Here is a 17,813-nt window from a genome sequence, read left to right as displayed (position 1 = left end):
TCACCAGCTGGAGTGCCCTTGAGAGCCACCAGAGGGCACTCCACACCAGACTCTCACGTTCACTCACAGACTACATCATTCTCTGCCTGGACTCATCAGCACTCATTATCACATTCACCTGTATCTCATCTTCTTGTTTAGTTCACCCCATATAAGCCTGGTTCACCCCTTCACTCACTGCGAAGTTTTGTATGTTGTTGCACTGCGCTTCTGAGCGTTTTCCCTGGTTTTCTTGTCTCTTGTTTTTTTTTTTGGATTTCTTGCCTGTCCCGTGGATTACTCTTGTGCCTCTGACCCCTGCCTGTTTTGTTTTGTTTTGTTTTGTTTTGTTTGTTTGTTTGTTTGGACTGTCTTCCTGTGCTTGACCCTCTGCTTGTTGGATTACGATTCTGGATAACCCCTTTAATAAAAGCTGCATTTGGATCCTCTACCCTCGTGTCTCAGGGCGGTTCGTAACAGAAAACTTCGCCACACCGAGATCCAGCAGCCATGCCAACCAGGTGTCCAGACGTTCAAATCATGCGTCTCCGTCAGGAGAATCGGTCCATTGAAGACTACGTTGCAGATTTTATTGAACTGGCACATTTCACGCTAATGAGCACCGAGTGCTTAATGATCTTTTTCCACGGAGGATTACTATTGATGCCCGACCATGATCCTCACGGGATATTAGAACAATATATAGATCTGGCCCTGTTGTTGAGCGGTTCATCGTTTATTGTGGGCGTGGAGGAGAAGGAGCTCCGTGAACCAGCAGTATCCCCTCAGCCTGATCTTCACGTCACGCCAAACATAAAGCCTGCCACCGGATCGGTCTATGGGCGTCCAGGACTTATTTCCAACGTGACAGATCCACCGCTGATGTCAGCACGTACTGCCAAGAGGACCACCGGCCCACGGTCTCGTCTTGCCGCGACCACCGTTCCAGGGCCATATCCTAGGATGGCCACCGTTCCTGAATCTCTTCACGTCAGCCCTGCCGAGCCTGAGCTTCTTCACGTCAGCCCTGCCGAGCCTGCGCTTCACATCAGTCCTGCCGAGCTAGAGCTTCACGTCAGCCCTGCCGAGCCTTCGCTTCACGTCAGCCCTGCCGAGCCTGCGCTTCACGTCAGTCCTGCCGAGCCAGAGCTTCACGTCTGTCCTGCCAAGCCAGAGCTTCACGTCAGTCCTGCCGAGCCAGAGCTTCATGACGTCACGTCTTCCGATCCAGAGACTGTTCACGTCACTTCTGCCGATCCAGAGACTGTTCACGTCACTTCTGCCGATCCAGAGACTGTTCACGTCACTTCTGCCGATCCAGAGACTGTTCACGTCACGTCTGCCGATCCAGAGACTGTTCACGTCACGTCTGCCGATCCAGAGACTTTTCACGTCACGTCTGCCGATCCAGAGACTGTTCACGTCACGCCTGCAGATCCAGAGACTGTTCACGTCACGTCCGCCGAGCCAGTGTCTCCGGACAAGATGGCCGCCGCCGAGCCAGTATCCCCTGGTCAAGATGGCCGCCGCCGCCGAACCAGTGTCTCAGGACAAGATGGTCGCTGCCGAGCCAGTGTCTCAGGACAAGATGGTCTCCCCCGAGCCAGTGTCTTCGGACAAGATGGCTGCCGTCGAGCCAGTGTCTCCGGACGAGATGGCCGCTGCCACGTCGCCTGAGCCCTCAGAAGAGATGGCCGCCGACACGCCTGAACCTGAGCCCTCAGCAGAGATGGCCGCCGACACGCCTGAACCTGAGCCCTCAGCAGAGATAGCCGCTGCCACAGTGTCAGTTCCTGAGCCGGTGTCTGTTCCTGTTCCTGAGCCGGTGTCTATTCCTGTGCCATGGTCGCCTGCAGGGTCATCTCCGCCCTGGCGCCTGAAGGGTCGTCTCCTCCCTGTCCTCCTGAAGGTTTGTCTCCTCCTTGGACGCCTGAAGGTTCGTCTCCGCCCTGGCCGCCTGAAGGGTCGTCTCCTCCCTGGCCGCCTGAAGGTTCGTCTCCTCCCTGGCCGCCTGAAGGGTCGTCTCCTCCCTGGTCACCTGCACTGCCTGCTCCTCCCTTGGTTGCCTGCACTGCCTGCTCCACCCTGGTCGCCTGCACTGCCTGCACAGCCTGATCCGCCCTGGTCGCCTGCACAGCCTGATCCGCCCTGGTCGCCTGCACAGCCTGATCCGCCCTGGCCTCCCGTCTTGCCACAGTCTCCAGGTCCTCTTCCACTTCACGGGCCTGGCCCTCCATCCCGCCCCCGGGTCCTCCTCTGCTCCACCACCCTCCTGGACTGTTTTTCTGAGCATCTGGAATCCGCTCCTTAAAGGGGGGGGCTATGTAACGGTCACCAGCTGGAGTGCCCTTGAGAGCCACCAGAGGGCACTCCACACCAGACTCTCACGTTCACTCACAGACTACATCTCCCATCATTCTCTGCCTAGACTCATCAGCACTCATTATCACATTCACCTGTATCTCATCTTCTTGTTTAGTTCACCCCATATAAGCCTGGTTCACGCTTCACTCAACTGCGAAGTTTTGTATGTTGTTGCACTGCACTTCTGAGCGTTTTCCCTGGTTTTCTTGTCTCTTGGTTTTTTTGGATTTCTTGCCTGTCCCGTGGATTACTCTTGTGCCTCTGACCCCTGCCTGTTTTGTTTTGTTTTGTTTGTTTGTTTGGACTGTCTTCCTGTGCTTGACCCTCTGCTTGTTGGATTACGATTCTGGATAACCCCTTTAATAAAAGCTGCATTTGGATCCTCTACCCTTGTGTCTCAGAGCGGTTTGTAACACTTAAAGGGGTGGTATAATGCCCTTTTCACAAGATGTAAAATACGTCTCTGATATCCCCAGAGTGTGAAGTTTTGTGAAGTCATGTTTTAGCTCAAAATAACCCACAGATATTTTTATATAGCATGTTAAAATTGTCACTTTTTTGAGGGTGAGCAAAAACTCATTGTTTTGTGTCTGTTCCTTTAAATGCAAATGAGCTGCTGCTCCCGGCACAGAGGGACGAAGCTTCAAGAGCTTGTAATTTCAAAAACATTTAGTCTTTTATGTTCAAACTGCAGTCAGACAATGATGGAAGAGAGAGACTCAAGAAGTGACAACATGTAGAAGCAATAGGACATTTCTGAATGGTTAGTTGGTGAATTTATGTAGCTTATGTATAGTTACCTTCTAGTCATTGATTAGCATATTCTGTCATGATAATCTATAAATCGTGTTCCGGGGGGCGGGGTTTATGTAAATTTTAGGGTTTGTGATGTCACTAACCCGGGAGGAATGTCATGTAGTCCCTACCAGCCGTTTGTTGTAGTCCTTAAAAAGCGATTTCTTTAAAAGAAAATATCTTCCTTTGCTTTGAACTTTGAGCATTGTAACTTTGCAGATGTTGTTTATGCTCAAACAGCAACATTACACACTAACTAAAGTTAGAAAAGTGAAATCATAATCAACCACCCCTTTAAATGATAAGGTATTTCCTCACAAAAGCGGTTTATTCAGTGTAGTGAAGCCTCCTCTCCATTGACATCCATTCATAAAAAAACAGCCTCTGCTCTTCATTCCTACGTACCAGCATTAGCATTAGCCGTTACGCTTTTTTGGCTAAAGGTTGCAGGCTTGTCATCTAATGGTTTTGACGGATCCACACTTCAAAAATCCACCGGAAATAGTAGACCATCCGGGGACTTCTGGCAAACTCTTTTCAACATACTATGCTTTGGGACACACTTATTTCAATCTCACATACTGTTTAGGGTGGCTAGTATGGACATTTAGACGTAGTGTAACATACACATTGTCTTGTAGGGATGGACAAATGAAGCCTCATGAAGCACTGAGGCTTTCCCCTGATTGTTCCGGGAATAGAGTCAAAGCTTTGAGAGTGTCGAAAACAGTGCCATCTGGTGTTTAGTTTTTCTTGAAATAATTTGTATATTTATATAAATTGTATGACTGGGTATTTAAAAATGTATTTGAATAAGTCTGAATGAAAACTTACTTGTAAAGTAAGTGTCATGAATGTAAGAGAGGAGACAAAAGCAGGAACAAGTGTGTTTATTAATAAATAAACAGAGTGGTCAGAGAGTCCAAAGCACGACACACAGGGGTGGGAGAGTGACGCAGGAACCTCGACGAGCAACGGGGCTGGTGATGAGTGATGAACACAGTGATGATCCGAATCCAGGTGAGTGACGATGAAGAACAGAGATGAAGACACGACGAATAATCCAACTGGAACGTAGATCACAGGGAACAGCCAAACGGGACAGGAACAAACACCAGAATACACCACAAAGCTCTGACAACAGAAGACACCAGTCACAGAGAATAAATAGGTGAGTAGATGGGAATCAGCTGGCGCTGCTGATCAGAGATAATTGGAGGACACACCCATACTAATTAACACACAACACAACAATCACATGAGACAAGGAAAAGGCAGAGAATTTGTGAACCGTGACAGTAAGATCTGGGGGTTTGAACATTCCGACACCCAAAATGAATCGTGCATGTGATTGAACAGAAAATGAGAATTTGTCTGTCATTGGTCATGTGATTTCTACATTAACAACACAAGCCTCCAATCGTGGCTTCATCTGGCACACCCATTTATGCTTGACACGAGCTCCGACACCTCGGTTCAAATGCCACCTCACTATTGTCTAGTCTTGTCTTAGGGGCTGTTTACATGACACCGGTTTCAACTAAAAACCTACAACTTTTTATGTGTTTTGGCCATTCATTTACAAGACAATGGCATTTTGGGTGCTTGAAAACGCAAACTTCTGAAAGCGGTCTCCATGTAAACAGCAAAAACAAGAAGCTCTGAAGACGATGACGTCATGCATAGTACGTGTCCAGTCTATAGGGTTTCATCGCCATCTAACGACCTGACAGCAGAATACAGTGATACAGAATACAGAATACAGCAGTTTTAAGCATATCGTTGTCGTGTAAACGTACCCTTAGATTCGGACTGTATCCATTTGGATTATCTCTTACCTGAAGTATACCTACCTTCTTGTTTCTCTGCTCGTTCCTGGTCCCACTCTCCAGTTCCTTGTTCTGATCATTCTGCAAAGATAAAAAGTAAAGTTAATTCATTACCCAGCAGTGATTGTCTAAAGTGTGTGTATGTGGCTACCCACCATTCCTCCTTTCACCATATTCATCACTATAGATGATTCAACTGCGGGCGCAATCTTCTGGCGAGACCCGGAAATTCATTAAGCACAACCCTCACAGTGCAGAACATAGTCAAAGGATAATTTAATAAATTAATTGATATAAAATGCTACTAGAATTGCCTGTGATAGACTGTTGCAGTGTCTTTTGTAACTGGTAGTGAGCTATTACTCCGTGTTAAATCCTGTAGTAGGACAGTCATTAACAAAAAGCCACATTTGTGTGGCGGTGTCCGGGTTTTACACTGGATAAATTAATAAAGCAGTAGGGACACGTAACCTGGCAAGTATCTTCTTCATTCATCAACTTGCAACTCAAACCACCTTGCTAAAACATATGTGGGAGATGCAGAATGGATAAAAATAACTCAAAAAATAAAAGAGGATTTGAATAAGCCCATTAAAGTAACACGCCGACTTTTTGGGACTTTAGCGTATTCACCGTATCCCCCAGAGTTAGATAAGTACATACCCTTTTCATCTCCATGCGTGCCAAACTCTGTCTGACGCACCCACCGCTAGCCTAGCTTAGCACAAAGACTGGAGGTAAACAGCTCCAGCTAGCATACGGCTCCCAATAAGTGACAAAATAACGCCAACATTTTCCTATTTACATGTTGTGATTTGTATAGTCACAGCATGTACAAATAACAAGGTCACATGAGACATAACCATCTTCTAACCGTATACATACTGGGAACTATATTCTCAGAAGGTGAAGCACTGCTACTTCTGCGGAGTGATTTACTCCAACTCTCAGTGAACTCTCTGCTCCTCACCACGGGGATTCTCAGGTGCTGCGAGCAAATCACTCCATCCAAGTAGCAGTGCTTCGCCTTCTGAGAATATAGTTCCCAGAATGTATACGGTTAGAAGATGTCTGTGTCTCATGTGACCTTGACTAAACAAAAGGATGGGTAAGGGTAAGAAAAGGGTAAGTATGGACTTACCTAACTCTGGGGGATAAGGTGAATAAGCTAAAGTCCCAAAAAGTTGGCGTGTTCCTTTAATGGCATGTTTGGTTCATGCTCTTAACAAACTTTGTTTTATTTCCTCTTTCCATATTGTGAATAATAAATGTGTATCATTTTAATTTGCTTGTTTCACAATGGAGCCTAACTTATTGTAATAATTATTTAACGTAGCCTACTTTTACACTCAGAATTATTCCATGGCATTCTCATGTACTAAACTGCATTTTTATTTTTTTCGCTATACGCTATAACGCCGTGTGCAGAGTAATGTTAACATTTAAGCGAGCTAAAGAGAAAATGGCACTATCAAAGAGTCTAAGACTATTAAAATTGAAAGCTCTCAATTAATTTCAAAATACAGCGTCTCGGTTACATATGGTAACCCTCGTTCCCTGAGGGAGGGAACGGAGACGTACGTCGTGGTGAACGACGAATAGGAATCTCGCTAGAGAGGCCAATCTACTTCGAGGGAAACTAAATGAGCCAATGCATATTGGCGTGCAGTCATTTGCATCAGCTGTGCAGCCTCGCAGCGCGGGTATTTAACAAGCAGCTGGTGCGATTGCACTTCAGTTTTTTGCTGAGGAGCCGAGCCGGTGAGCTGGCTGCCCCGGCGGGTCGCAGCAGATGTGGCGACGGGATGTACATCTCCGTTCCCTCCCTCAGGGAACAAGGGTTACCATATGTAACCGAGACGTTCCCTATCGTCCGGTCACTACGACGTACGTCGTGGTGAATGACGAATAGGAATCCCTACCAAAGCGCCACAGCTGCTGCACCCTATCCAGCGCCCTGTGTAAGCCTCCACACCTTCTTGCCTGGAAGGACGATAGGAGAGGGCTTACACCGAGAGTATCGTCACTGTTGTTCCGTGATAACCCATACAGTGAGATTATTGGATAACACTGGGAAAGCGTGCCCGATCTGAGGGAGGGGAGCGCTGCGGGAGCCACATTCTTAAGGAGAGTTATGTGGGAATAGACATATGGACTAACCCGAGGGTTGTACTGCATATGAATAATGGGTGACTTAGCCCAAGGGAAAGACACAGGTTTCCGTTTAGGAGCAGCCGTGGAGAATATACACATATGGGATCCCCGTAGGGTCACACATATGGGACCCAGCCTAGACCCGGTTCTCAAGGATTCAGCGGATAAAGGCCTGGCACCGGACGCTTCGCCATGTCTGGGCCGAGGGTGTTTGGAGGACTCAACAGGTTTTGACTCTGGAGCAATAAGGGTGCACAGTAGGATGCAGCAAGCCGACAGATCCGGTACTCACAGTGCTTCTACCCGTTTAGGGTGAGAACACGGGAGGACACCGGCTCTACACGTAGGCTATAGTATCTAGCGAACGTGTTAGGTGTCACCCAGTCCGCAGCTCTATAGAGATATAACAGATATCTGTTAGCGAGGAGCCACTTGCCAACGCTCAGAGCGCGAACGGGACAGAGCAAAGCCAGGGCTGGGTCTGCCTCCTCCAGGGGCAGCGCTTGCAGGTTCACTACCTGATCTCTAAAGGGAGTGGTAGGAACCTTGGGCACATAGCCAGGCCGGGGTCTCAGTACAACATGGTTGTCACCTGGCCCGAACTCTAGGCACGATTCGTCGACCGAAAATGCTTGCAGGTCCCCTACCCTCTTGATCGAGGCCAGTGCAATCAGTAGCAAAGTCTTCAAAGAGAGTAGCTTTAAGTCTGCTGACTGCAAAGGCTCAAAGGGAGCATCCTGAAGTGCTCGAAGCACCAGGGAAAGGTCCCAAGAGGGTATGGAGGGGGGACGAGGAGGATGTCGTGCTTTCCTACTGTTTTGCCATCTATGTGGTCATGATATGCTGAAATAGCGGCAGCATGTACTTTGAGGGTGGAGGGAGACAGCCTTCGCTCCAACCCTTGCTGCAAGGAAAGCACTGACCCAATCGAACATCTTCGGGGGTCTTCTCTGCGAGAGGAACACCACTCGACGAACAGGTTCCTCTTCAAGGCGTACGCACGTCTCGTAGACGGCGCTTGCGCATAAGTGATGGTGTTAAGTACCTCTGGGGGTAAGTCACCTAGAACCTCCGCGTCCCGTCCAGGGACCAGACATGGAGTTTCCAGAGGTCCGGACTCGGGTGCCATAGGGTGCCCCGTCTCTGAGTCAGAAGATCCTTCCTCAGAGGAATGGGCCAGGGAGGGACTGTCACGAGGAGCATGAGTTCTGGGAACCAAGTCCGGGTGGGCCAATAGGGATCCACCAGAAGGACCTGCTCCTCGTCCTCCCTGACTTTGCACAGGGTCTGTGCAAGTAGGCTCACTGGGGGAAATGCACATTTGCGGAGGCCCTGGGGCCAGCTGTGTGCCAGTGCGTCCATGCTGAGTGTTCCCACGGTCAGGGAGTAAAACAACTGGCAGTGGGACCGTATCCACCTCAGTAGCAGCAAAAGTGTTTTACAATACAACATCAACTAAATAAGTACATTGTACTTATTTTTTGATGTAAGTATATAGTACTTAAAGCCACTTAATATAAAGTGGGACCGAGTTTTTTTTTTTTAGGTTTATTTTTATATTCTTCCACAACACAAGTATTGAATAACTACTGTAATGTCAACCCACAGATTTTCAAAAAAAAAAGTAAGGTAATAAATCTGATGATTCAATCTTATCTGAAGTTGTTGTATTGTTCTTGTAGATTTGTTGTTGTTTGTTGTTGTTGTGTGTGCAACTGTCCTAAGAATTTTATAAGAAATTTATCAAGATTTCAATTCTTTGGCCCACAAAAAAATACAAATATGTTTTATGCAAGTCATTGAATACAAATAAAAATGAGTGTTAAATATACTCTATCAAAAAAACTCTACCGAAATGATATTTGCTTTTTTTCAGGATTAACAAAGGCCCAACAGAGGGTTTTGAGAGGGATGTGGGGTTTAAGACCACTCACCGTATTATCTACCCCGAGAGTGCTGTAGACATGGACAACTCCACCCATCTGGTGCTGATTCCGTTCAAGACTCTGGATCTGCAGTGGCTCATTAGTGTCTTTACTACCAAACACATTGATCGGTAAGACAAGTTTAACAAATGAACACGCATGGCAATGCCATTGTGATTTCAGTTGTGTAAAACAAACTCACCGGCCACTTTATTAGGTACACCTATTTAACTTCTCATTAATGCAAATATCTAATCAGCCAATCACATGGCAGCAACTCAATGCATTTAAGCATGTAAACATGGTAAAGACAATCTGCTGAGGTTCAAACTGAGCATCAGAGTGGGGAAGAAATGTGATTTAAGTGAAGAATAAGAAGAAGTAGAAGAATAAGTTTTATTTGTATAGCACCTTTCCAGAAGCCCAAGGTCGCTTAACAAAGGTGAAGAACATTTACAACAAACAATACAAATAAATAAATAAATAAATAAATAAATAAATAAATAAACACAAAAGCATCAAATACAATTAATTGAAAACACATTTCAAACAAATATATTTTAAGTTGAGACTAAAAGGCAGATAGAGAAGAGATATTACAAAGAGAGGGGGTAATGAATTCCAGAGCTTGGGAGCAATAACACAAAACTATTGTACACCTAGAAAGCCGGAATCTAGGAACTGACAATTGGCCAAGTTCTGATGATCTAAGAGACTGGATGGGCAGGTATGGGTGAAGTAGGCCTGATAGATATACTGTAGATGTGCAAGACCATTTAAAGCCTTAAAGGTTAACAGAATACCTTAAAATGAATACATGATGCAACATGTAATTAGTGAAGACCATGGAGACAGGGAGGTGAGCACTAGTCAAGTCGAGGTGAGCACTCTCATGGCAACATTTTGTACATACATTTTGCCTTCTAATATGTTTTGTTTTTTGGTGTAATGTTTTATGGTCTTAAATAGTAATATTAATATTTAGTATTATTATTAAGTTGGCTTGAGAGAGCCAACTTACTGAAATCCTATTTAAACTTACTAAGTTGGCTTGAGAGAGCCAACTTACTGAAATCCTATTTAAACTTATTAAGTTGGCTTGAGAGAGCCAACTTACTGAAATCCTATTTAAACTTATTATTATTAGTGGTGCTTGCTGAAAGCAAGGCATCACTATTGTTATTGCTCATACTTATTATTAGTAGTGCTTTTCAAAGCAACACTATTGTTATTGCTCATACTTATTATTAGTGGTGCTTGCTGAAAGCAAGGCATCACTATTGTTATTGCTCATACTTATTAGTGGTGCTTGCTGAAAGCAAGGCATCACTATTGTTATTGCTCATACTTATTATTCTTTTTTTTATTATTATTAGTGGTGCTTGCTGAAAGCAAGGCATCACTATTGTTATTGCTCATACTTATTAGTGGTGCTTGCTGAAAGCAAGGCATCACTATTGTTATTGCTCATACTTATTATTCTTATTAAGTTGGCTTGAGAGAGCCAACTTACTAAAATCCTATTTAAACTTATTATTATTATTATTATTATTATTAAGTTGGCTTGAGAGAGCCAACTTACTGATATTGTACTTAAACGTATTAAGTTGGCTTGAGAGAGCCAACTTACTGATATTGTACTTAAACTTATTATTAAGTTGGCTTGAGAGAGCCAACTTACTGAAATCCTATTTAAACTTAAGTTGGCTTGAGAGAGCCAACTTACTGAAATCCTATTTAAACTTATTATTATTAATGGTGCTTGCCAAAGGCAAGGCATCATTAGTGTTCTCTTGCATACTTATTATTAGTGGTGCTTGCTGAAAGCAAGGCATCACTATTGTTATTGCTCATACTTATTATTAATGGTGCTTGCCAAAGGCAAGGCATCATTAGTGTTCTCTTGCATACTTATTATTAGTGGTGCTTTTTTGAAAGCATCACTATTGTTATTGCTCATACTTATTATTCTTTTTTTTATTAGTGGTGCTTGCTGAAAGCAAGGCATCACTATTGTTATTGCTCATACTTATTAGTGGTGCTTTTTTAAAAGCATCACTATTGTTATTGCTCATACTTATTATTAGTGGTGCTTGCTGAAAGCAAGGCATCACTATTGTTATTGCTCATACTTATTAGTGGTGCTTGCTGAAAGCAAGGCATCACTATTGTTATTGCTCATACTTATTATTCTTCTTCTTATTATTATTATTCTGGACAAAAGTTTGGCGCGTAATGCGCCCCGCACCGTTTGTCACAGACCCCTGAGTGAGGTGTCAAATCGACCGGCTCATTGAGGAGAGGTGTGCTATGACTTTTCTAAGCGATCGGGTGTACGATGTTCGCACAGCGGACGAAAAAGCGGCCAAAAAAGTCCCCATTGACTTAACATTGGGCATTCTAAAAAAATTCAAATCCAAACCGACGTTTTCACACACACACCACTCCAAAGGGCCTGACACCCCTGCGTCTCTCCCTCTCTCTCTCCCTCAGAGGATTTATATTATCAAGCAGCCAATAAGTTATGGCCTAAAATCTTCATAGCCACACCCTAGCAACCAGTTTCAGCACCCTAGCAACCACTAAGAGCTCCCTAGCAACCACCCTAAACCAAAAAAAACAATTTTTTTATTTTTTTTATATTTTTTAAAGCAATTTTACTCTCGTGGCCTTGCGATATCGCTCCATGCTTGTGCCTATTCGGCCATAGGCACGAGGCCGCAGGCCGAGTGCCGTACAGAAGGCACTCGTTATTATAGATTTTAAGAACTCTATAAAAACTCCATAGTAACCATATTTGACAACTACCAACCACCTAGTAACACCATAGCAACTAACAAAAACACCTTAGCAACCACCCTGAACACCCTAGCAACGTCTAGAAATGCTCTAGTAACCACAAAAAACTCTAGCAAGCACCCAGAACACCCTAGCAACTGCCTAGCAACCACCTAGAACACCTAGCAACTGCCTAGCAACCACCCAGAACACCTAGCAACCACCCAGAACACCCTAGCAACTGCCTAGCAATGCCCTAGCATCCACCCAGAATACCATAGCAACTGCCTAGCAACACCATAGCAACCACCCAGAACACCCTAGCAACCACCTAGCAACGCCCTAGCAACCACCAAGAATACCCTAGCAACTGCCTAGCAACCACCAAGAATACCCTAGCAACTGCCTAGCAACCACCCAGAACACCTTAGCAACTGCCTAGCAACACCATAGCAACCACCCAGAACACCCTAGCAACCACCTGGCAACAGCATCTTGCTAAAAACATGCTGGCAACATGCTAATCAAGCTAGCATCATGCTAGCAACATGCTAATCAAGCTAGCATCATGCTAGCAACATGCTAATCATGCTAGAATCATGCTAGCAACATGCTAATCAAGCTAGCATCATGCTAGCAACATGCTAATCATGCTAGCATTATGCTACCAACATGCTAATAAAGCTAGCATCATGCTAACAACATGCTAATCAAGCTAGCATAATGCTTGCATCATGCTAATCAAGCTAGCATCATGCTAGCAACATGCTAATCATGCTAGCATTATGCTAGCAACATGCTAATCAAGCTAGCAACATGCTAATCAAGCTAGCATCATGCTAGCAACATGCTAATCATGCTAGCAACATGCTATTCAAGCTAGCATAATGCTAACAACATGCTAATCATGTTAGCATCTAGCTAAAAACATGCTAGCAAAATGCTAATCATGCTAGCATCTTGTTAAAAGCATGCTAGCAACATGCTAATCATGCTAGCATCTTGTTAAAAGCATGCTAGCAACATGCTAATCATGCTAGCATCATCCAACCAACATGCTAATCATGCTAACAACATGCTAATCCTGCTAGCATCATTCTAACAACATGTTAATCATAGTAAATCATGCTGGAATGTGGTAAATCGTAGTACATCATCTTAGAAACATGGTAAATCGTGGTAAATAATGCTAAAATGTGGTATATCATGGTATCACAACATGTCAATTGTGTTAGCATCTGCCCAGTGGCGAATTTTGCCACTGCAAGCACCACTTCACATTTTCTTCAGGAAATGTACATTTAGAGCCACCTAGCAACCATATTGCAACATATAGAAGCCATATTTCAGCTCCACAACATCGTACAGACATGGTTGTTGGCTCGTATGCAATCATGTACAACACCCTAGCAACCGAGTGGCGAGTTTTGCCACTGCAAGCACCACTTCACATTTTCTTCAGGAAATGTACATTCTAGTTTTTCTTATTATTATTCCACACAAAGTTTGGCGCGTAACTCGTCCCGCACCGTTTGTCACAGACCCCTGAGTGAGGTGTCAAATCGACCGGCTCATTGAGGAGAGGTGTGCTATGACTTTTATAAGCGATCAGGGGTGCGGTGTTCGCCCCAGGGGCGAAAAAGCGGCCAAAAAAGTCCCAATGACTTAACATTGCAACGAACTTTGAGCACTCGTAGCTCTGAGCGAGGATTTTGCAGAAACGTGTGATTTGCCACTTTGGAAGAGGCTGACAGGCTCTGTAAGAACATACCTCACAAAGGGGTAAAAGTTGCACCCCTGGGGGGCAGGAGCGTCCCAAAGTTTCCCATTGACTTACAATGGTGTAGGACGGCCCATGAAATGGGCCGTCCTACACATTGCATAGGGATTTTGTATTGAACGTAGCTCTGGATAACAGTGTCATAGAGACAAGGGGGCGGGCTCATTTTACTCAGACGACCAATCAGTCTCTCAGGATCACTGTGAAGCTATCAAGCCACGCCCTAGCAACCATTTAGAGCACCTTAGCAACAAGTCCCATAGACTGAATTGTCATAGAAACACAGGGGTGGTCTCATTTGACTCGGGGCAGCAAACAGCCAATCATGAATCACCTCAACACTTCCTAGCCCCTCCCTAGCAACCACTGTCAAGCACCTTAGCAACCAAAATCCAAAAAGGGATATCTTCCATTCTGAATGTCACAGAGGCATGGGAGTTGGTTTATATCATTCATAGTGACAAGAAGCCTTTGCAGTTTCATCATTGGCAGCTGTCAAGCAACTCCATAGCAACCAAACAGAGTACCCTAGCAACCAAAATCCAAAGTGGGATATCTTCCATTCTGAATGTCACACAGGCATGGGAGTTGGTTTATATCATTCATACTGACAAGCAGCCATTGAAGTTTCATGATAGGCAGTTGCCAAGCCACTCCATAGCAACAAAACAGAGTACCCTAACAACCAAAATTCAAAGAGGGATTTCTTCCATTCTGAATGTCACAGAGACATGGGAGTTGGATTATATCATTCATACTGACAAGAAGCCTTTGGAATTTCATCATTGGCAGCTGCCAAGCCACTCCCTAGCAACCATTGTCGAGCACCTTAGCAACCAAAATCCAAAGAGGGATATCTTCCATTCTGAATTTCACAGAGGCATGGGAGTTGGTTTATATCATTCATAGTGACAAGAAGCCTTTGGAATTGCATCATTGGCAACTGCCAAACCACTCCCTAGCAACCAAACAGAGTACCCTAGCAACCGTTTAGCAAAACGAATATCTCTGTATCAGAACATCGTATAGAGATTGGAGTTGGTTTATATCATTCATACTGACAAGCAGCCTTTGGAGTTTCATGATTGGCAGCTGCCAAGCCACTCCCTAGCAACCAACAGAGTACCCTAGCAACCAAAATACAAAGAGGGATATCTTCCATTCTGAATGTCACAGAGGCATGGGAGTTGGTTTATATAATTCATAATGACAAGAAGCCTTTGCAGTTTCATCATTGGCAGCTGCCAAGCCACTCCCTAGCAACCAAACAGAGTACCCTAGCAACCAAAATCCAAAGAGGGATATCTTCCATTCTGAATGTCACAGAGGCATGGGAGTTGGTTTATATCATTCATAGTGACAAGAAGCCTTTGGAATTGCATCATTGGCAGCTGCCAAGTAACTCCATAGCAACCAAACAGAGTACCCTAGCAACCAAAATCCAAAGAGGCATATCTTCCATTCTGAATGTCGCAGAGGCATGGGAGTTGGTTTATATCATTCATAGTGACAAGAAGCCTTTGGAGTTTCATGATTGGCAGCTGACAAGCCACTCACTAGCAACCAAATAGAGTACCCTAGCAACCGCTTAGCAAAACGTATATCTCTGCATCAGAACATCGTATAGAGATGGGAGTTGGTTTATATCATTCATAGTGACAAGAAGCCTTTGCAGTTTCATCATTAGCAGCTGACAAGCATCTCCATAGCAACCAAACAGAGTACCCTAGCAACCATTTTACAAGACCTACATCTCTGCATCAGAATATTGTATAGAGATGGGAGTTGGCTCATTAGTTTCAGTTGGAAAACAGTCTGTAAATATCACCATGGTAACTGTGTATTCACACCCTAGCAACAATTTAGAGCCACCTAGCAACCATATTGCAACATATAGAAGCCATATTTCAGCTCCACAACATCGTACAGGCATGGTTGTTGGCTCGTATGCAATCATGTACAACACCCTAGCAACCGAGTGGCGAGTTTTGCCACTGCAAGCACCACTTCACATTTTCTTCAGGAAATGTACATTCTAGTTATTCTTATTATTCCACACAAAGTTTGGCGCGTAACTCGCCCCGCACCGTTTGTCACAGACCCCTCAGTGAGGTGTCAAATCGACCGGCTCATTAAGGAGAGGTGTGCTATGACTTTTATAAGCGATCGAGGGTGCGGTGTTCGCCCCAGGGGCGAAAAAGCGGCCAAAAAAGTCCCATTGACTTAACATTGCGACGAACTTTGACCACACGTAGCTCTGAGCGAGGATTTCGCAGAAACGTGTGATTTGCCACATTTGGAGAGGCTGACAGGCTCTGTAAGAACATACCTCACAATGGGGTAAAAGTTGCACCCCTGGGGGGCAGGAGATGCCCAAAGTTGCCCCATTGACTTACTATGGGGAAGGAACGTCCCGTGAAACACACATGCTTTTCCTACTATGGTAAATTGCATAGGGACTTTGTATTGAACGTAGCTCTGGATCACAGTGTCATAGAGAGAAGGGGGAGGGCTCATTTTACTCAGACGACCAATCAGTCTCTCAGGATCATTGTGAAGCTATCAAGCCACGCCCTAGCAACCATTTAGAGCCCCTTAGCAACAAGTTCCATAGACTTCCATTGAAAGAGTTCAAAGAGATATCTCCAGACTGAATTGTCATAGAAACGTGGGGGTGGTCTCATTTGACTCGGGGCAGCAAACAGCCAATCATGAATCACCTCAACACTTCCAAGCCCCTCCCTAGCAACCATTGTCGAGCACCTTAGCAACCAAAATCCAAAGAGGGATATCTTCCATTCTGAATGTCACAGAGGCATGGGAGTTGGTTTATATCATACATAGTGACAAGAAGCCTTTGGAGTTTAATCATTTGGCAGCTGACAAGCCACTCCCTAGCAACCAAACAAAGTACCCTAGCAACCAATATCCAAAGAGGCATATCTTCCATTCTGAATGTCACAGAGGCATGGGAGTTGGATTATATCATTCATACTGACAAGAAGCCTTTGGAGTTTCATCATTGGCAGCTGACAAGCCACTCGCTAGCAACCAAATAGAGTACCCTAGCAACCGTTTAGCAAAACGTATATCTCTGCATCAGAACATCGTATAGAGATGGGGGTTGGCTCATTAGTTTCAGTTGGAAAACAGTCTGTAAATATCACCATGGTAACTGTGTATTCACACCCTAGCAACCATTTAGAGCCACCTAGCAACCATATTGCAACATATAGAAGCCATATTTCAGCTCCACAACATCGTACAGACATGGTTGTTGGCTTGTATGCAATCATGTACAACACCCTAGCAACCGAGTGGCGAGTTTTGCCACTGCAAGCACCACTTCACATTTTCTTCAGGAAATGTACATTCTAGTTCTTTTTCTTATTATTATTCCACACAAAAGTTTGGCGCGTAACTCGCCCCGCACCGTTTGTCACAGACCCCTGAGTGAGGTGTCAAATCGACCGGCTCATTGAGGAGAGGTGTGCTATGACTTTTCTAAGCGATCGGGTGTACGATGTTCGCACAGCGGACGAAAAAGCGGCCAAAAAAGTCCCATTGACTTAACATGGGGAGTTCTAAAACATTTGAATCCCAACTGCCGTTTTCACACACACAGACTCCAAAGGGCCTGGCACCCCTGCGTCTCTCCCTCTCTCTCTCCCTCAGAGGATTTATATTATCAAGCAGCCAATAAGTAATGGCCTAAAATCTTCATAGCCACACCCTAGCAACCAGTTTCAGCACCCTAGCAACCACCCTAAACCAATAAATACTTAAAGAATTTTTTTTTTACATTTTTTAAAGCAATATCACACTCGTAGCCTTGTGATATTGCTCCATGCTTGTGCATATTCGGCCATAGGCACGTTATTAAAGATTTTAAGAACTCTATAGTAACCATCTTTGACAACTACCAACCACCTAGTAACACCATAGCAACTACCAAACATACCTTAGCAAAATCTAGAAAAGCTCTAGTAACCACCAAAAATACCAGAGCAACCACCCAGAACACCCTAGCAACTGCCTAGCAACCACCCAGAACACCTAGCAAACACCTAGAACACCCTAGCAACTGCCTAGCAACGCCCTAACATCCACCCAGAATACCATAGCAACTGCCTAGAAACACCATAGCAACCACCCACAACACCCTAGCAACCACCTAGCAACGCCCTAGCAACCACAAAGAATACCCTA

At 44.7% G+C, this 17,813-nt stretch overlaps 1 protein-coding gene across 1 annotated transcript in view; it reads left to right on the top strand.

The window, feature by feature from the left end:
- Window positions 1-17,813, top strand: part of st3gal1l3 (ST3 beta-galactoside alpha-2,3-sialyltransferase 1, like 3) — a gene marked incomplete at both ends in the record, with an annotated part of 81,825 nt that overhangs the window by 15,176 nt on the left and 48,836 nt on the right. The window contains one exon of the mRNA XM_084130215.1: window positions 8,998-9,177. Coding sequence (XP_083986341.1) covers window positions 8,998-9,177 — 180 coding nt within the window. The remainder of the gene's footprint in view (window positions 1-8,997; window positions 9,178-17,813) is intronic.

The sequence above is a fragment of the Abramis brama genome, assembly GCF_963993115.1.
Source record: "Abramis brama genome assembly, chromosome: 12".
NCBI classification, from domain to species: domain Eukaryota; kingdom Metazoa; phylum Chordata; class Actinopteri; order Cypriniformes; family Leuciscidae; genus Abramis; species Abramis brama.
This window is presented reverse-complemented; position numbering and strand designations above follow the sequence as displayed.